Source organism: Myotis nattereri (genome assembly GCF_964212035.1).
Source record: "Myotis nattereri genome assembly, chromosome: 19".
NCBI lineage: Eukaryota > Metazoa > Chordata > Mammalia > Chiroptera > Vespertilionidae > Myotis > Myotis nattereri.
In genome coordinates this window covers 20,375,417-20,396,255 of record NC_138095.1, presented here as the reverse complement: position 1 = coordinate 20,396,255, position 20,839 = coordinate 20,375,417, and the positions used below count along the sequence as shown (strand labels likewise).

Genomic DNA, 20,839 nt, shown 5'->3' with positions numbered 1-20,839 from the left:
TGTTTCCGATCAACAGAAAATGGAGCCACTTGTCAGGCCGATGGTCCATGCCCATAGCCACCCCAGCGGTTTGAAAGAGGGTGGAGGGAAATGGAGGACAAAGCCTCTACAAGGAAAATATCACCATTTCCAAAAGCCATATTACTTGACAGTTTCCCTTTGTGTTGCAGCAGCTGCTTAACATGACAAAAAATGGCTTTAATAAAAAGCACCTCAGGAGATGCAGCAGCAGAAAATACACCCTCCTCCCTCTGCCACGCTGGGGAGCATTTTCACGCAGCAGTGGGTGGGCTTTGGGGTCTGCTGGTTGCCGGTGCCTTCCAGACAGCCCCTGGGGCGGGGTGGCCCTTGCTTCGGCCAGGTTCCAGGTACAGAAAGCAGGGCACACTGCTGCTGGTTTTAGTCACTCATTTATTTATTATTATTATTATTTTTATTTTTAAATCCTCACCCGAGGATATTTTTTCTATTGATTTTTAGAGAGAGACTGGAAGAGAAACAGAAAGACAGAAATATCAATGTGAGGAAGTGAAAACCTGGCTCTGATAGAACAAAAAAAGAATAATATTTCTCTAGCCAGTTTGGCTCAGTGGATAGAGCATCAGCCTGCGGACCAAAGGCTCCCAGGTTCAATTCTGGTCAAGGGCATGTACCTTGGTTGCAGGTTCCTCCTCAACCCAAGCTCTGGTCGGGGCTCGTGCAGGGGGCAACCAATGGATGTGTTTCTCCCACATCCATGTTTCTCTCTGTCTTTCCCTCCCTTTTCCATTCTCCCTAATAAAAAAAAAATCAAAAAAATCAAAATCAATGGAAAAATATTCTCGGGTTAGGATTAACAACACCACCAACAACAAAAGAATAATATTATCCTGAATATGGGAAACAATAAAGAGAAAAACATATATGGGAGGTTGTGTGTCATGTTTGAATAGGATACTCATGGGAAAATGATTTATTAAAAATAAAACATTTAATAGCTGGAAAAGTAGGGATCTTATTATAAAGAGCCATGAATGCCAAGAGAAATAATTTGAAATATGTTCTGGGAATATTGACATTTCAAATGAGATCAGTTTAATATTGTCTAGCATCAAGTGTCTATAATTATAGACTTTTCAGAACCTTGGTAACAGATTGATCTCTTTTTAAACTGAAGTAAGACCTAGATCTTAAAAACTTTTCTCCCTTTTGTATGTTTATCTTTATAATTCCCTATATTAAAACACACCCTCCCCAAAAGAACGCTTACGTTAAAACATCTGAAGGCAAAACATCTACAAATTTGACTAAAATATTTTTGATGTGGCTGTATAAATATCTCTTGATGATTTTCAAAGATAAAATAAATGTGATAAAATAAAGGTGATAGAATGTGTTTTGAAACCATAAAATGGATGTGTGAAGAGAGAGTGCCTTGATGCATCTGGCCCTTAAGATGGAAGGTGAAGGGACATGAGAACTGGAAACCACAAAGAGAGAAATGCCCAACTCATTAAACAAATAAACAAGACAACAAAACATGTCTCAGAGAAGAGGCGGAGGCAGCAGTATCTAGAGTTGCCACAATATATTATCGAAAATATCCAGTTTTGAACAAAAAAAAATAATATGAAACATGGAACGAATCAATGAGGTGCAGTCCATACAAGGAAAAAATGCAGGCAACAAGAACTGCTTGTGAGAGAGCCCAGATATTATATTTAAACAAACAAAAAACTGTGCTAAACAAAGTAAAAGGAGGTTTTATGACAATGTCTCTATAAATGAAGAATGTAAATAAATATATAAAAGTTGTAAAAAAATAAGAGATCCAAATGGTGGTACTATAATTAAAAACTATAACTAAAACATGAAAAAGCTTGCTAACGGGGCTCAACAGCAGATTCTAGCACTGCCAGCGGCTGGGCCAATAAGTGTTTCCTTGAAAAGGATCCCAAGTAGCTAATCTCTGTGTCCACCTTCACATGAGGATGGACGTGTACTAAGTACTTAACCAGAATGAACTGATGTAATCCTAACAGCAACCCTGTTAAAGTGAGGCTGCCACTTTTTATTTTCAAGTGAGGAAAATGAGGCTGTGAGGATAAGTAATTTGCTCAAAGTTGTGCACCTTAGAGGTAGTAGGATCCAGCTCATCCTCTGGTTATCTAACTTATTTTCCTATGTGTATCACCTATGCAGTGAGCAGTGAGAGATACAGAAAGGTAGAGATGGTTGAGATCCTGAAAAAACAGACATCTAATTAGACAGATAAAAATAGCATTTATGAAAAATAAGAATGCAAAATACAGCATATTTAATAGAAAGCGAGCAGGGATTGGAAATCAAATGGCCCAAGTTTGAATCCACCACATTTTGTCTGGCTGTAAGGTTTTGAGCAAGTCACACTAACTTACTGAGTCTCAGTATTTTTTTTTTTCCAAATGGTTATAAGAATACCTTCCTGTCTGGCCTTCAAGCAGGGGCACTAGATCTACGCAACAGATGTAATGTTACACAGTGTTATGTTACATTACCTGCTGAGGGCTTCGGAGAAACCCAGTGTGGACTTCAAGAAGGGAAGTTAGGCTGAGCTTTGGAAAGTGATGGGGAAAAGTCGGAGGAGAAAGCATCCAGGACAGGCTGGTGAGAAGGATGTGATTGAAATGGGCCAATGATACTCTTAACAGAGGTCCTACACATCCCAGATTCTATCTCCTGAAATCACCTCACAGCCAAATACGGAGGTGCTATTATTACTCTCAGTTTTCAGATGAGAAGCCCGAGGCTCTGAGAGGCTATGAGATAGGCCTTCAGTTGATATACTCAGTGGTGGAACCAGGATTTGAACCCAAAGCTAAATGATTCCAAAGTCTCTTACCGTAATGTCACCATATCTGTTGCCTGTCTGTCCATCATATGTTCCTTAAGAAAAGCAAGACTGTTGAAGGAGAGAGTGAGGCCAGCTTTTAGCTAGTGATTCTCTCTTCTTCAAATGCTCAGTGGGCCAGGAAGTTCATCAACTGCTGGATGCTGAAAGTCAAGCCAGGGCAACACCCATAAGAACATTCCTGCCTCCTTTCCCTCCTGCTCCACCCCACTGAGCCCCCTCTTCTTATTCAAGTGTTTGGAGTCAGCCTTATTCAGACAAGGCCGGCGCAGAAAGAACCCTTTCCTTTATCCATGTTTTCTTTTTCTCCAATTTCACTTGTCATCTGCTTCTCCACCTTCTGGGTTTGCCCTCCGGGTTTAGCACAAGATTTCCCGCCAGCCTCCGACAGCTTCCCTCGCCACCACAGCTGCTCTCCCAGACTGGCACAGGCTGATTCCGCCTGCACATTTTCTGACCTGGACTGACACGCGTGGGGAAGCAGCCAATTGCAAGGCCAGGTGTGTCCAGAAGGGAGTTAAGACACAACTGGTGGCTCTAGATTCTCAGGCGCCTCGTTCTGTCAGTGGTTCTCAACCTTCCTAATGCTGCGACCCTTTAATACAGTTCCTCATGTGTGGTTACCCCCAACCATAAAATTATTTTCATTGCTACTTCATAACTGTAATTTTGCTACTGTTATGAATCGTCATGTAAATATCTGACATGCAGGATGTATTTTCAGGGGTCGCGACCCACAGGTTGAGAACTGCTGCAAGTGTAGTTAGGGCAGGAACAATGTTCAAATGTAAAATAATAGTAATAAGTACTAATATAACAAGCACAGCCACCATTGGTAATAATACTATTCTTATTATAATAGAAAGAGGAGTTACTACTTGTTGGCAACCTAGACCTTGGCTTCCTCGCCTGCCTTGTGTTTCTCTTCTAGGTCAGAACAGTGAGTAAATGGAAACAGGAAGAACATCAGCAGGTGACCTTCTTGTCAACATTGTAAGACCCCCTGTGGCGCAGGGGTCCCCATGTCAATGAAATTTTCCAAACAAAACCTCATGACCATGAGTCAGATGTAGATGCAGGAGCTTTTAGCCTTATTGTCAGGTTAGCAAAGCTGATAGCTAATCGAAAGTGTATGACACAGCGATTACCTAGTAACCAGAAGCCAGCTTGCCCTACCTTTGAGGCCCTAAATGTGGAGTGGAAATGTCATGTCAGTGTCCCATGTCTTGGGCACAGGGGCAGTGTGTGGCGTCACAGCTGTAGTCCCACATCTGCAGATCCCTATGTGCTCTGTCAATCAGGCTGCTATTCTGCCTGGCAGATGAGACCATCTCTGCCTGTCTCTCACCCACAGGGGAAGGCAGACTGGTGGGTGTGTGCTGCTCCCAAGGGCAGAAGTGCTAAAGCAGATGACTAAGCTAGCAGCTCTTGCGTTAAATATTGTACAAAATAAGGGAAGGGATTTCTGAAAATGGGGATGCAATTACAAACCTGCTGGTGACTAGACTCAAAGTCTGATAGAGCCTTGTCCAGAAGGTGGGCTGCCTTGATGGTTTGAACAATAAGGGGCAACAACAAAGGGGTGGATGTGGACAGCAGTTCTAAAGATGGATTTGCACATGGAAGAAAGATCTCTAAAGAGTAAATGACTATGGCTTTAGGTTGGTGCCCCCTCAAGGTCAAATCTAAGAATAACAGCCAGGCTTTTCCTTTGGACCACAATTTTCCATTCTCTCCCTATTGGCTAGACTTAAAACCTTTTCTTCAAGCTCTGAGTGGAAACCACTGATTAGGCAAACTGCTGATGTCGGAGCAAAATGAGTCTGTTTATCATGTGCGAGCTTGCTAATTGCAAAGAAACGTGAGTGCCAGGGCACACAGTCCTTTGTCTGTGAAATGCCGCCTTCCCTATGATGGGGGAGGGTGTACAGGCAGGGAGAGCCCAGCCCCAAAGGGTGTGATCATGGGGCTCCTTTCTGAGCTTTCCTTTCCTCTTGCTCCGGCTTCTTCCTCAGATGACTCACCATGTATTGCACAGTTTCTTTCAGTTAAAACAAAGGCCACTATGAAAACGGCCTTCCACTGAGAAGTGCCACACTGACTCACGGAGCAACCTTTACCGAGAAGGCCCTGAGCATTGTGCTCGGCGCTGAGAATAGAAAGAGGCCCAGTTCTCAATAAATTAGCAAAGACAACACGTCCGGTGCTCAGCAGGGCCAGATGTGCTCTAGTAAGCTTACAGGAGGGAAGGATCCATTCTGAGGAGGTGCCCGACGGGGCGGGCGTACTTGTGTCTAGGAAACAGGGACCACCCAGGAAGGGCCTTGGTGAAGAGGTTTGGGGTCTGACCTGCAGAGGAGGGCAGTTCAGATGGGATGAGCGGCCCAGACAATAGCAGAGGACACAGACGTGCCAACACTTTCCTGCAACGGTCAGTGAGCCAGTGCCGATCAGGGATTTATGGGCTATTACAGCTGAAAGGGGATTTGCAAACCATCTAGTCCAGTGACTTGTTTTACAGTTGAGGGAACCCAAAGTAGGAGAGGCAAACCAACTTTTCAAAAGTCTTAGTTAAGTCTGATCTGCTCTGTCCCTTGACACCAGCTCTTTCTGTGTATGTGTAGCCATCATTCTTTGGCTGTGATCACATGATGGAGGTACCTACATCTCACATCAGAGTGCTTGGCACTGGCTTTATCCTCCTGCCAGGTCTGCACATACCATTCTATTGGCTCTTCCACCTTAAAAGTATCCACCAATCCACCAAGCAGATGTTTTCCTATCAAACATGTATGTAGAAACTCCCACGTCCAGCCCTCTCTACACCATTTGCTGATTTCTTTGGCTCTTTAGAGCTACCCATTTCTTTGTGTTGCCCGCCCTTAAAATGCCCGTATTCTTGGTTGATTTAAGATGTGAAAATCGCAGCCGCTATTCTTCAGTTGTTTCAACATGCCTAGAAGCATAGTATATGTTTTCAAGAAAACTATTTTTAGAGCCCCTGGCCCAGCACCATTAGTCTGCGTTCATTAAGATGAGAAGGGTGAGGATTCGTTTCTGACAAACCCTTGCCACTTGCAGAAGAAAGTTGCACCTGCCCTACTTTGGAATCTGGGGACCTTGGCTGCTGGCAGCCAGCAGCACCCGGGGTGTATCCCCCTGCTTCTGCTCCCACAGGCCTGCATCCACAGCCTTGTCCCTCCCTCAGCCCACCCACGGCTGCTGACGGGGTTGCCCGTCTGCAACCTGGTCTCCCTGCTCCGCAGACCCTCGGGAACACGGGCCGACTGCACACCCAGAGATGTTAGAGCAAATAACTGCGTCTGCGAGTTGTCAGGAGAACGGTCTGTGGGATGGAATGCACACATTGCCAGCGGGTGGGGGACGCTAGAAAGCGGGCTCTCTTGACAGAGAGAGAAGTGTTGGAATTAATTCATAAACGTGTTGGATGGAAATTAGCAGATGAAGATCTGCAAGGGGAGAAGAGATGGAGGGAGAGAGAGGAGGGAGGAGGCGGACAGATGGAGGGGGGGAGGGAGACGGTGGGAAATAGAGCAGAAGACACAGCTCTTTCACAGTCTTGCTTATTCTCAGCGGCAGCCTGTGGTTTGACAGGGATTCCGTCTGGCCCTGTTCGTTCCTCCTCTGCTCTTCCTGGGACCTCTGCCATCGCATCGCCTGCTCCAGTCCTCACCCTACCTCCCACTTCACCATAACCTGTGCTTCTCACACACGTGGGGTGTCCAGTGTATTCATGAAGGGACTTCCTCTATGCAAAATGCACTGAACTTCTGATATTCTCATGGTAAGGAGGGAAGGACTGGGGCCTTAGGGGAGCTCTTGCCTCCTGACACTGATGTTGTCCAGGTCACCCTCCCTGAACATCAGTTTTCTCGCTATAAAGTTAGGATTCGTGGGCAAGCTAAGAAAGGGATGCGTAGAAGTCAGTTATCTCAGAATCTAGTATGCTGTATGCTTTCAGTAAGTTCTCTTGTTATTGGCAGCAGTAGAAGTAGCGGAATCTAAATCGTTTCTCTGGTGTTCTACACCTAATAGCTCAACATTTCTGAAGGAAGGTCAAGGGGTCCAAACGGTGTGTTTAAGCTCAGTTTCAGAGCCGTCACACCCGTGTGCCTACTTGCACTCCTTAATTGATGGTTGGAGATTTGCCACGTAACAGTGCGTCTGTTGGATGATGTTCCATTCTGGGACCCAAAACAGACAGTCACTTAACATCATTTTGAAAGAACCATTGAGACCACTACGTGTGAGATGAGACATGGCTGGGTTCATTTCCCGTCTCTGACAAGGGTTTCTCCCAATTTCCTTTTGACCTCCCCAGATTCCAGGGGGCCCTTCCACATCTGTGCCTAAATACAGTCTCATTGTATTTGGATTCTGATTTTTTTTGCCAAAGTAGAGCCAGACAAACTGAAGCCGTGTGCACACTTACGACTCTAACAAAAATATTTTGGCCTTTCTGAACTCCATTTCCCCCTCGTTCTCAAAGGCCTGCTCCCCCACCACTGCAAGGGAACAGCTTGCACTTCCCATAAAATCCATTTACACTAAAGCGCTAGCTCAGTGGTTCTCAACCTTCCTAATGCCGCGACCCTTTAATCATTCCTCATGTTGTGGTGACCCCCAATTTCATTGTTACAAATTGAACATAATTAAAGCATAGTGATTAATCATAAAAACAATATATAATTATATATGTGTTTTCCATATATAATTAAGGACCCTGTGAAAGGGTCCTTCAAACCCCAAAGGGGTCGCGACCCACAGGTTGAGAACCGCTGCCTAGCTCTTCCCAAGTGTTTTGCAATTTTAATTTTTTAAACTCTAATTGGGCTTTGTCTTTAGACAAAGAGAAGTTAGACATTGACTTGCCAAACCTAAAACTATTAGGGGAGGGTCTCAAGGGGCTTTTCCCTCCCTTCCTTTTCTGTGAGGTTCCTGAAGGAATACTGGTTTGAATCCTTTTAGGAGGGTTTTTGCAAAGGGAAGCTGAGATGTGTGATTGTTAATTTAGTGTGTGAACTTGGCTAGGCCACCATACTCAGGAATTTGGTCAAACATTATTCTAGATGTTTCTGTGAAGTCATTATTCTAGATGTTTCTGTGAAGTTTTTTGTTTGTGTTTTTTTAAAGAAGATATTAACATTTAAATTAGTAGACTGAGTAGAGCAGATGGCCTGCTATGTGGGTGGGCCTTTTCAATCAGTTGATGGCCTTAATAGACAATACTGACCTCCCCTAAAAAGAGAATTATGGCAAAAGACAGCCCTCAGGTTTGAACTGCAGCATTAATTCTTCTCTGGGTCTCCAACCTACTGGCCTCCCTGCAAATTCTGATCTTGCCAGCCTCCACTATCCTTCAGCCAGTTCCTTAAAATAACTCTCTCTCTCTCTCTCTCTCTCTCTCTCTCTCTCTCTCTCTCTCTCCACACACACACACACACACACACACACACACAGACATTGGAACCTTGGTTCGCAAAATTAATTCCTTTCATAAGCCTGTTTATGAAACAGTTTATTTGAAAATGGAATCATTTTTTTCCATTAGAAATAATTTAAATTGAATTAATCCATTCCAGACCCCCATTGATTCCCTGTTTAACTTTTCTTATATACAGTACATGTCTAAACTCTATGGTTGTTCTCAAAACTTTTCTGTTCACTTTGCTATCGATAACCTTCTTTGGACCCATGGTGACCTACTGTATGTATTTAATAATAATTCGCAACAACGAAAGCAAAACAATACGAATTTATGCACAGTACAATTTCCTGAGATATTAACAATGTGAGGTTGAGTGGTAAACTGACTCATTCATACTCGCACATTCTCTCCTTTGTCCCCTGAGAGATGTGTGACTGATCATATCAGCATGAAAGGGTTATTGGGACAAGAATCAAAATTTTGTTCGACAACTGAGACATTTCTCTGTGAACAACTTGGTCGAGAGCTGAATTGTTTGAGATGGGAGACATCAGAACTGAAGTTTGACTGTATATATGTATGTGTGTATTATATAATTATATATCTATAAATATATATATGATATATACATAGAATATATCTCTCTATAAAATATATAGATGATATAGATATAGAATATATCGAGAGAGAGAGAGAGAGAGAGAGAGAGAGAGAGAGAGAGAGAGAGAGAAGAGGAGAGGAGGGGAGGGGAGGGGAGGGGAGGGGAGGGGAGGGGAGGGGAGGAGAGGGGAGGAGAGGAGAGGAGAGGAGAGGAGAGGATGTGAAGTCCCATTGGTTCAATTTCTCTGGAGAACTCTAATAGTACCAAATGCTTGGAGGCATCCTCCATCTCTCTGCTATGATGGTCCCTTCTTTCATTTTCTTCTGCTTTCTCTTTCCCACATCCATTCCCTTTCTCATTCCCAAGGCTTCCCAATGCCTATAGGAAGGACAGTCAAGAGTAGGTCCTGTTTTCTTCCTTTCCAGTTCTCTGGACTGCATGTCTAGCCACCACACACAGTTTAGTCTTGTGACCCAGTGAGGTGGTGGTTTTTGTTATTGTGCTTTTGTTTTTTGTTTTTCCATTTGAGTCTTTCATACTGAATCCATCCATCACGGTGATCAGGAGCTAGAGCAGCTGGGATAAGGTGAGAGAAATGTGGGATCACAGAGAAAAATTTTGGTGCTAAGTTAAAAGGTGGGAGGGGGCATTCGTGGTGATGAAGAGAGCTGTTCAGAGGCCTCTGTGTGGTGGTTGTGACACTGTTTACAGGCTAGCAGGATTTTAGAGATTATCCAATCCAACGTACCCCAAAACATTTGAGCAAAAGACACAACAAATGTATTTTTTAAAATCTTCGACCAGAACACAAGTGCCGGCGAGAGTTGAGACTATGTACAAATAAATGGATACGCCTGGACTCTGTGATGGACTGCTTTCTGAGAGGCTTACTCTTCATGCTGCGTTCCCATGCACCCTGGTGAGGACGTCAGTCAGAAGCGATGTTCTGAGCAATGTGCTTATGTTTATTACTTAGAGCACTAATATCTGAGGCCCGTCTACATCACCTGTTGGCCATGTGGCACAGCCACCTGCTTTCCTCCCACAATGAATCTCTTGTATAAATAACAGTGTGGTCCAGCATCAGTCAGACATGGACACGGAGTTCTTACAAACTGGACCATTCTAATTCGTCCTCTTCACCCCAGGCTGAATTTGGATCAACAAAACCATAACCAATGCCCACATGAGGACACATATCTTCGATTATCTAATACTCGGTATGTGAATCTTGGACAGCTATAATATCTGTGAAATGGCAGAGTATGGGTAGGAGATACAGAAATATTTTTATTATTAATTGAATAAATAGGTATTGAAGCTATTATGGATGCTATTATGGCTGCTGGTCATACAGCCGTTAATTGAGAGGGAGACAGGGAAAGGTTTATTTAGCATTTTCTATGTTGAATTTCTAGAATTCAGTAGGAATAATGTTTCTTCTTATGCATTGGTTTCTTAATCTCATAGAAATGTCAAAAGGATGACATTGGATAGTATCCATGAGGTGTGTGCCCTAGTGTTGGGCCCACAGTAGTCTGATAATGAACATGAGGGTCACTGCTATTCTTTTTTAAATGTTGGCTGATTGGTCCATCCCTGAGTGGGAATGCCCAGCCGGTGTGGCTCAGTGGTTGAGTATTGACCGATGGTACTAGTGATTTATTTTCCCTAGACTATTAACTCATTGTGGACAGGCAACATTTCATCCTACACATATTTGGTAATACAGTGGGGCCTTGACTTATGAGTGTCCCAACTAACGAGTTTTTCGAGATATGAGCCATCTCTCCACCAATTTTTTGCTTTGAATTGCGAGCTAAAATTCGGGTTATGAGCCAGATTCAGATACCCCACTGCTAGTTGGCGCAGCAAACGTCACAGTGAACGCCACAACATCAGCCCAGCATCACATGTCTCACTCGTTCACTGTTGATTTGACATACGAGTAATTTGAGTTACGAGCTCCGTCACAGAACGAATTAAACTCATAAGTCAAGGCCCCACTGTAATCAGCCATGTATAAAATACTGTGATTAGAAGAGGCAGGTCTATGATACCTCCAGGGAACTCTCATTTTCAGTGACAAGACATCAGTATGCAAGTCTTTTACACTGCAGATGAAATGAAGCAAAACACAGCACTAGCCTCCTCACACTCAGATCTTGTCCAGTTAGAGCCTGAACCTTCTCCTTTCTCATTCTGGCCAAGCCACGCTGGAAAGTCTGGGCCACATTCGCTTTTTCCCTCCTCGGAGTCCATCATCTCTCAGCTCAGCTCTCTGCCGCCTAAGTGGCACTGCTGCCCGCCTGCCAGAGTTCCCGGTGTCGCCCATTGTGCCAGACCAAGAGCCCGATTGGCCCTCGTTCACTTACCTGAGTCCCCTAGTGTTTGATGCTATTATCCATTTTTCTTAGGCTCCTCCCTGGTTTCTCTGAGGCTATTGGTCCCTGATCTTCCTTCTGGCCACTCCCCAGGACCCTCTGTGAGCTCCTCCACTCACCCCTAAATGTTGGTGTTGCCAAGAATTCACACTTAGCACTTAATTCCTTCTCACGCCACCCCTGCTGAGTGACTTCATTAGGATCCAGGCTTCAGCTCCCACTGACACAGAAATGATTCCCACACCTGTAAATCTGAACATTGTCTCTTTCTCAAAAACTAACCAAACCAATTCTAACAGAAATCGATACTTGGATTTTTCACTATCACCTTATGTTCAACATTTTTCATTTAGTCAAGTAATGTCCTCTGCTCAGTATCAGTTATTCTTACTATTTCTCTGTGATTGGTAATATCATCCACTCAGTTGCCAACATCAGAAACCAAATAACAGCGTGATTCTGCCTGGTCTTCAAAGTGGACTTAGGAGTAACCTCCTTCGAGCAGCTTTCTAAGAACCCCAATCTACTGTAGATGGCCCAGCTCTGAGATATTGCATAACCTTGCATGTTTTTATTTTAAATCTTGTCATTTGGTACTACTGATTTATTTCCCCTACTAGACTATTCACTCCTTGTGGGCAGGCGATATATCATATCCTTTGCATCCCCAGAACCAGAAAACTGTGAAGATGTTCAAAGAATCTTTCTTTACAAAAAGAAAAAAAGATGCCCTAACTGATTTGGCTCAGTAGATAGAGTCCTGAAGGGTCCCAGGTTCGATTCCGGTCAAGGGCATGTACCTTGGTTGCAGGCATATCCCCGGTAGGGGTTATGCTGGAGGCAGCTGATCGATGTTTCTCTCTCATCGATGTTTCTAACTCTGTATCCCTCTCCCTTCCTCTCTGTAAAAAACCAATAAAAAATATTTTTTAAAAAAGAAAAAAGAATGATTGAAGTAGTTAACAAGATAAATGTACAATAGAAAAAAGCGTTTGGCAAATGAAATAAGATTTTATGTAACCAACACAAAACACAAATCCCAGTTCCTCTCTGACACCGAGAGAGCAGGTTCATTTTAGCAGGCAGGGGAGAGGGTAGGGCCCAGGTAAAGCAGCATCTGAGCAGTTACTTATTGAGCATTTACTGTGTGCCAAGCTCTCTGCAATGTGTCTGACATCCAACTTGTTTAATTCTTCCAAGAGAGGAAAAGCATAGTGTTGCCCAACCAACCACTGAGGACATTTGGGCTCAGAAAAGTCTGGTGCATTTTCTGAAGTCCCTGCTCCTGAGTGGCAGGTCCAGATTCAGAGCCGGGCCAACTGACCCTGCCGGGCCCTCTCTCAGCCACACCCTGGCTGTCTGGGTGGACTGGTCCATTTTCCACCTGTCAGGAGGGGCGGGTCTGTCATAAATGCCATCGAGCATTTAAAAAACACATTTTATGGCTTGTAGGTCTCAATATAATGTTTTTTGTTATTTGATTTGTAGAAGTATATGGAGTGTGACTGTGAAGTAATGAGGCTGGTTTTATTGTGTGGTTTGTGGAACTGGTTCCCTTGACAGGAGTCTCCTGCCTTGCTGGAAGGCGATGCCTGAACACAGTTGATGCCTTGTGATGTCACACCGCCGTGGACCGTGGGGGCCAGCGAGGAAATGAGATGTAGTCCGCAGAGCCCCCAGTGGGATGGAGCTGGAGCCTCTGCCGTCCGTGTCACAGGCTAAGGGGGACAGGCCCGAGTTTCTCTGTACCAGGCTCCAGTCCGTAGGACAGGAATCAGGGTGCGCAAAGCAAGCACCTGCTCTCGGGGACCTTGCAGTTCTAATGAGAGAGAGGCAGCCACACGCATGCACACACACTTTGAACAGTCAGATGAGGGCCTGAAATCATATCCAGTGAATTCTATAGCTACCAGTAGATCCCTCTATGAGTATTGGGAAATACCTCATACAGATCTTTCTTTAATGCAAATCTTATGTGCCTTATTCTTGTTGGTGTTTTTATTTTTAGTTTTGTGTGTGTGTGTGTGTGTGTGTGTGTGTGTTTTGTCCACTGGATTATTTTTTTCACTTTTTATTTTAATATACATTATTTTGTTGTTAATAGTATTACAGATATGTCCCATTTACCCCCTGCTCCTTACTCCCCCCTTCTCCCAGCCCCTCACTGGGTTATTTTTATTGCTTTGTTTGTTGTGGCAAATTTCAGTTATTTCAGCAGAGAGAAAGGGGAAGAAACCAACAGTGAGCACTGCCATTCTGTCAGGCACTGCGAGAGGAGTTTCCGTATGTATCGTCCGTCCACATGTATCGTCCACTTTAATTCTCACAGCAACCCTATGCAGAAGCTCTTATTAACCCTGTTTACCGATGGGAAGATACAAACTTAGAGAGGATCAGTGATATGTCCAAGCTGGCAGATCTCATAAGGCAGAGCTGGGACCTGAAGCATGAATTTTAATTCACGCCCAATATCACTTCTTTCCACTAGCCCACGGAGTAGAGTCCTGTGTTAGGAAGGATGCGATGTGGTCGGGGACAGAAAGAGGAACAGGTCAAGACTAAACTGCCTCAAAGTCTGGCCTCATGCCAGCAGCGGACTAGGAAAACGGTTTACTAAATATTTGCCTCAGTTTGCAAGAGTGCAGAAAGACAACGAGACGTGATGGCCCTCATTCTTACCTAGCGCCGATCATGTGAGCAGCTATTCTATTGGGATGGCTTGGGGTTTTTTTTTTTTTTTGTTTTTTTTTTTTTAAATATATTTTATTGATTTTTTACAGAGAGGAAGGGAGAGAGATAGATAGTTAGAAACATCGATGAGAGAGCAACATCGATCAGCTGCCTCCTGCACATCTCCCACTGGGGATGTGCCCACAACCCAGGTACATGCCCTTGACCGGAATCGAACCCGGGACCTTTCAGTCCGCAGGCCGATGCTCTATCCACTGAGCCAAACCGGTTTCGGCGGCTTGGGGTTTTAAAGAGGACACTACTTGTGTCTCATCCCAAGTATTGTGTCCGGGCATGTGCTGCCATTCTTGGAAAGTTCTTGAGCCAAAAGACTGAGCCAAATCGAGCCTTGCTTCTCTCTTCACTAGCAAACCTTTAGTTTACTACATCCCCCCGTCCTGAGGGCCCCGCAGAGAGGATTCGCAGGCTAAGTCACAGTGCTCCCTGGGCCACTTCACCCGCTGGGTGCCCACTGAGGGAGGGAGGGAGGCTTCTGTCATCTACATATGCATCACACAGGATTTTCACTCTATGATTCTGCCTCGTGCACATGCCGAACAGCTGGGTACAGCCTTCTCTCAGATAAACACAAGCTGTAAGTTTTCCTTGTTTATGAATAACACACAGTTTGAAATTGCTTTTACAAGTGGATACAAATTTCATTAGATAAATGCAGATCCTTCTGTTGGATCCAGAATTCTCGGTCGCCACCCTCGTCTGGGCAGCCCCTCCAGGGTACAATGAAACCTCATTAGTAACCACTTTTGAGTCTTGGGTGGTTTCTAATTCTGAAGTTGGGTCACCTCTAGATTCAGAGAAAGACCCGCCCTATTTCTCATAACACACACACACACACACACACACACACACACACACACTCTCTCTCTCTCTCTCCCCTTTCAGACAGCCTGGGAATTTGCTCTTGCAAGCCCTGCCTCTATAAACATACCCCTTCTGGAGTCATCCCTGTCACAGGAAATTCTACCACCCAGTTATCAATTCAATTTAGGAATCATGCTCAATTCCTTCCTTTTCCTCAACCCCACATCCAAACTCTCAGGAAGTCTTAAACACGATGGTATTTTCAAACTACACACCTCACCTCTCCACTTTTCTCCATCACCATTGCTACCATCATTTATTCCCTCTTCTACTTCCTGCTTCTAGTCTGTACACCCGTGATACATTCTTTATACAACGACGAAAATGAAATTTCAAAACTGTACCAGTTAGATTCTGTCACCTCTCTGCTTGAAGTTTTCCAATGTGATTGCACTGGATGCAACTCTGCATTTTGTATTACAAATCGCCCTAAATAACAACATGTCTATGGGTTTGAATCAAAGCTCTAGTTTAAACATAGAGCAACGACATCGTTTTACTGATATTATTGTACATGTTACCATTTGTTATCAAAAGAAAGTGGGAGTTATGCCATATAATCATAATTTATGATTACTAAAAACATTCACTGTGTTAAGTGTGTATCTCATGAATTGTCACCTGTGATTAACCATGTTTTTTTATTTTTTTATTTTCTGCACTTTGTGATGCTTGGTTGGGCAGATTTTGGAGAAACTGCCACGCTCAGATAGCAAACAACTTGCCTTCAGCACCTCTTTCATATGCAAACCAACCAATATCCCCACGTCTGGTGCTGTGTCTTTTATCCAGCTGTCACACACCACACCAATATGTCCCCTGCCTTAACTCCCCCAGGGCCAGGTACTGGACACCTAGAGACCATTCCTACAGCCCCGAGCAAGCCACAGTTATTCCAACAGTCCAGTCCCAAGCTTGCTCCAGCTTATCAACCTTCTCCCCCAGCTCCTTCCTGTGGAAAGCACAGTAAGGCTCTGAGCCTCGCTTCCCCTGTCCTTCTGTGTCCACACTCACCTGGTTCTTCCCCACATGGCTCTGCATGGCATGAAGTGCTCCCGCCCCTTGGGAGGGCAAAGTCACAAACTATTTTGCCAAGACGTTGTCTCAGGGTCTGTCATCTTACCAGACCTTAAAAATGCAATCTTGGGAACACGTCAAGATACTTCCAACCCTGTGAGGTAAGGGAGATGGGCATTCTAATGTACCCCCCACCCAGCTGAAGGGTTGAGGAGTCGGTCAGAAGAGACGATCCAACCTCAGAGCCAGATTCTTAGAACTTGAATTTGTCCTTATCTGATTTGTCTTCACGGATGTTGTCATATGTCCAAGAGGGGTTTAACAGGGGCCTCCCTATTGTGGTACTCAGCGAAGCATTTCATAAAAAACTCCTGATATAAACTACTTTGTTCATTGAGAACCTCACCCTTTGTCTCTTTTCCATTCCAATTTGTTTGGCTTTCTAGTCTACAAATGAATGCACTGGTCCCTTACAATGCCTTCAAAAGGCACACAATCTCCCCCACAAAACTGTAGAATACATAGATGAACATAAAGATGAGACCCCTGCAGTTATTTCTCTAATTTACTAGCCCTTGAGTTCAGCCCATATGTTCACTCGAAAATGTTGAACTAGGAAACCAACTTACCAGAGAGGAGAGATATAGGCTTCCAGATATCTCTAGTTGGGAAGAGCTGGCCCTGAAAAAAAAAAAAAAAGGATCGGTGGTTCATCCTTTCCTCAAGAGCAGGGGTTATTACATATCTTTAGGTCTAGTCCAGTGATGGCGAACCTTTTGAGCTTGGCGTGTCAGCATTTTGAAAAACCCTCTTAACTCTGGTGCCGTGTCACATATAGAATTTTTTTGATATTTGCAACCATAGTAAAACAAAGACTTATATTTTTGATCTTTATTTTTGATATTTAAATGCCATTTAACAAAGAAAAATCAATCAAAAAAATGAGTTCACGTGTCACCTCTGACATGCGTGTCATAGGTTCGCCATCACTGGTCTAGTCAATGCCTCCGATACCGGGTCTCTGCCTCTCATCTTTTCCTGCCCGGCTCTTCTCGCCCCACCTGGAATCTCGTGCTCTGTCCGTCTTTGGTCTCTTCCCCAATAAATCTTTCCATCTCAAACAATCCTTTATGAGCTGACTTGGTATTTAGCAGCTGCCCCGTTTGCCTCTCCTGAGAAACACTAGAGCCGACAGGTGCATGAGTAGAGAATGTCCAAGGAGACCCCTGTGAGCGAGTGGCAGGAGCCCTGTGACTTGGATGGCAGCCAGACCCCACCCCCTGACTGTCATGCCCCGCCCCCAATGGTCAGGATGCAGACTCTGTAATGGAAGAAAACCTTAAGCACAGCTTTGCGTTCCCAGCTTTACGAAGGTTAAAGCAGCAGTCACCAACCTTTCGGACCTCACGGGCCACTCGGTAAAAGCACCAAAAAAGCCTTTCCAGCCTGGTGATAATGGACAAATGCATCTCAGAATTTAGAGGATTCGATGCAATGTGTGTACAGAAAACTCAGGGCCACTCAACTCTTAAGGAAAGATGGGTGTCATTAAAATCCCAAATAAGCGGTTCGGCTGCTGTCTGAGCGCCAGCCTCCCCTCTCGGCCTCATGGCTCCTATCAGGAGCTGTGGCTGCGTGCCCTGCCCCATCGCCTGTATTAGTATCTGCTTTCTGGAAAGGCCTGAGATGTTTTCCCTATAATAAACATATAAAATGTATATGGCACGACTAGTGACAAGTATTCTTCCTGAGGTACGATACTCTAATTAAAAACTTGAGACCTACAGCTGTATGTGGGCTACCATTTTACAAGGGGTGATGGGCAGCATTTATTTGTCATGGAGTCATCCAGCAAGTGAAGTCATAGATGATAAAAGTTTAAACGGATGTTTCATTTACACTTCATCGTAACAATTATTCAGTGCCTTGTCTAATTTAACAAAAGGATTTGAGAAGGAATACAGCAACGCAAATGCATCTTTGCCATTAAATTATGATGAAGCCATTAAGTGATGATACAACCACGGGATTACCATATGAAATAAGAGGTGGCTTCTGATAGAAGGAGTGGCAAAAAAAACCTCCTGGCAGGCCCAAGGGAAGCCTGGGTCTCCTGCGTAAAAAGGGAAAGAAATTAATCTGAGCCCCAAACAAAGTAATAGTCTGGCCTCTGAGAATGCTGTTGCCAGGCCCCCTCCCAAAGCCATCACGTACCATATCCTGTTATGGTCATGATGCCATAGAAAGTCGGAAATCAGCCTAAAACGTTTTGGGACCTGTCTTTCCCCCAGCTCTTGCTCTTTTCTTATAAGATACTCAAATAATAAGCATGGAATACGATGAGGATTATTTGTATTGTGTGGTAAGGAGATTCAGATTCATCAGTTTGGGAGACAGAGCAAGTCAAGGGCCATGGGCACTTCCATAGCGAGCCATCAAGGCAGAAAGAGTCTCCCAGCTCCTGGTACAGGCCCAGGGGGCTCTGCTGTGATCTTTGGCTCAACCAGGCAGAGAAGGGTCCCACCCAGCACTGGACTTGCACACGGACCTGAGCAGCCACCTGTCCTGGGAAACTTAGCTCTTCTCCTTGGAGTTTGGCAACTTCTGCTAAGGCATCCAGGGAGGGAAGGTGCTAGCATCCATTCCCAATTTTTAGCTTCCCCATCTCCCATTCTGGTCCCCCTCCTTTCCCCTCCCCAGCAGCCCTGCTCCACCTGCCTGCCAGCAGCTGTGCCGCCTGGAGTGCGCCCCTTTCTCTCCTTGGCTCTGGGGGTCCGGGATGTTCAGCCCAGCCAAGTGTCTGCCTCATCCCTGTGGGGTTCCCTGCCAGCCTGGACGTGGCGCCGCGGGGGTTAAGGGGTTAAGGTGGACGCCTGCTCCCAGCCCCGCGCCCCCGCCCAGCACCCGCCAGCCAGCAGCACGGACACCTGAGAAAGTGGTGGCCAGTGATGGAGCTGCTGCCATGACAACCTGGCGGTAGGGCCCTGGGCTTCGGGGCTGCTCCCGGGAGGAAGGCGGTGTGGAGGCTGGGGGTGGTTCCTGAACGTGGCATCTCGCGCCGTCCCCTGGAGGAGGCGGGGGCGCCGCCCCGCCCAGCTCCCCTGCGCCCCGAGTCTGCGCCTGGCATGTGCTCAGCGGGCTGGCAGCGCGGGGGCCCCTGGCCGCCAGTTCGCGCCGGGCTGCGGGGAGAAAGTCCAGGGTCCAGGGCTCGGAGGATCCCGCCGGAGCCCGCCTCCTGCCCCCGCGTGGAACTTTGTCCCGCCTGTGGGTTCCAGATCGGAGACTTGGGCTGCTGATCAATACGGCTCCCCACATGTGTGATCTAATCAAGCATTTTCTCCTCTCTCCAAGGCAGCAGCGTTTTATGGCATCTCCTCTCTGCCAGGCTCGCCCGGCTTCTCTGGGTTATAAACTTTTGATGCCAGACCTCTGCAGAACCTGCCCAACCGCATTGTAAAGTAGCATCTCGGAGAGAGAGGCAGAGGCAGAGCCATCCGTGACCTTCATCCCACACCTTCCTTCCTGCTCTCCCTTCCAGGCTGTCTCCCGCCTCCCCGGGGAGCGTCAAGAAAGCGCTTTTTAGATGCAGGAGGGGCATCTGGTTCTGCCAGGCTGGAGAGCTGAGGCAGAAGAACCACTAGACTCCGGAGAGCCTGGACTCGCATCTCCTGCTCCCTCCCGGCGCCCGGCTTGCTCATCCCTGTCTCTCCCCACGCCGCTGCCTGAGCCCCGCTGGCGTGTGGGGCGGGGCACCAGGACCCTGCTGCGGCCGGCCTTCGGGGAAGTTGTGGCTGTCGAGGATGGGGGTCTGTGGGTACCTGTTCCTGCCCTGGAAGTGCCTCGTGGTCGTGTCTCTCAGGCTGCTGTTCCTTGTACCCACAGGAGTGCCCGTGCGCAGCGGAGATGCCACCTTCCCCAAAGCTATGGACAACGTGACGGTCCGGCAGGGCGAGAGCGCCACCCTCAGGTAGGGAGCTGCACTTCGGCGGGGTCTGAGCCTCTGGGCTGTGATTATATGAAAGAAGGGTGAGCCAGGGAGAGGAAGGCTTGGGAGGAACAGGGTAGAGGACCTCTGCAGGCTCAAGAGGCGCCCTCTTGCACACTGCGTCACCTGACACTCCTCCTGGACAGGTGTGTCGTTTGCTCTAGCTTCTCTGGTCCAGGATCTTAGACGTGAACGCGGAGGTCCTTGCTTGGGACTCCATCCTGGTTAGGAGTCTGTGACGTGGCTAGATTCGCTTTTGCCTTGGTGCCAAGGTGAGGATGGAGAGCCCTGGGATGACCACCCTGGGGATTAGTCTAAGAAGGCTGGGTGCCTGGCGGCTGTCTCACCTGCCAGCAGGTGTGTGATGAGGCAGGACATGCTCAGGATGGGCTGATGTCCCCTCTCAGTGAGACACCTAAAATCTCAGGCTCTGGAACTGCTCGTGCTGGGCCATGGCCCCTTGGCCCCTTGGGAGGCCGCTCAAGACTCAGCCATCCATGTCAGCCTGTGTGGTGTGCCTGGGCCCCAATTATAAATGATGAGGGCAGTTTTATCTTTGCCGGCTCAGGACCAGGAGAGGAAACATGGTAGCTTTTATGCAAGGACATCACTCCTGCGCAAAACGCACAATCGGAACGCTTTTTGTTTTACCTTAATGAGTTACAGAGAATCACTTGCATGCCCCAGGCAGAGGGATGGAGATGCTCGGAATATGAACCTTTGGGGACTGGACCTGCTGCGGCAGAGACTTTAATAAAAACGCAGCCACAACTTTCCACCAGCTCAGCAGATATCTTTTATCCCTTTAATGAGGCAGCCCTGGTCCTAGGAGACAGATTCAGGGACGTCCCAGCTTAACTCGGGCTCGCAGTGTACACAGGGTGAATGTGTTTGCCCTGCCTAGGACTTTGATGGTTCGAGT

At 46.2% G+C, this 20,839-nt stretch overlaps 1 protein-coding gene across 10 annotated transcripts in view; it reads left to right on the top strand.

Moving 5' to 3' along the window:
• OPCML (opioid binding protein/cell adhesion molecule like) overlaps window positions 1-20,839 on the top strand; it is a 931,887-nt gene that overhangs the window by 420,117 nt on the left and 490,931 nt on the right. For 6 of the 10 annotated variants that reach the window (XM_081113619.1, XM_081113616.1, XM_081113618.1 and 3 more), the window contains exon 2: window positions 19,815-19,899. In XM_081113619.1, the coding sequence (XP_080969745.1) occupies window positions 19,815-19,899 (85 nt within the window). Of the gene's footprint in view, window positions 1-19,616; window positions 19,900-20,839 lie in introns of those variants that run through there. The other 4 variants (XM_081113613.1, XM_081113617.1, XM_081113610.1 and 1 more) reach the window with 2 other exon arrangements.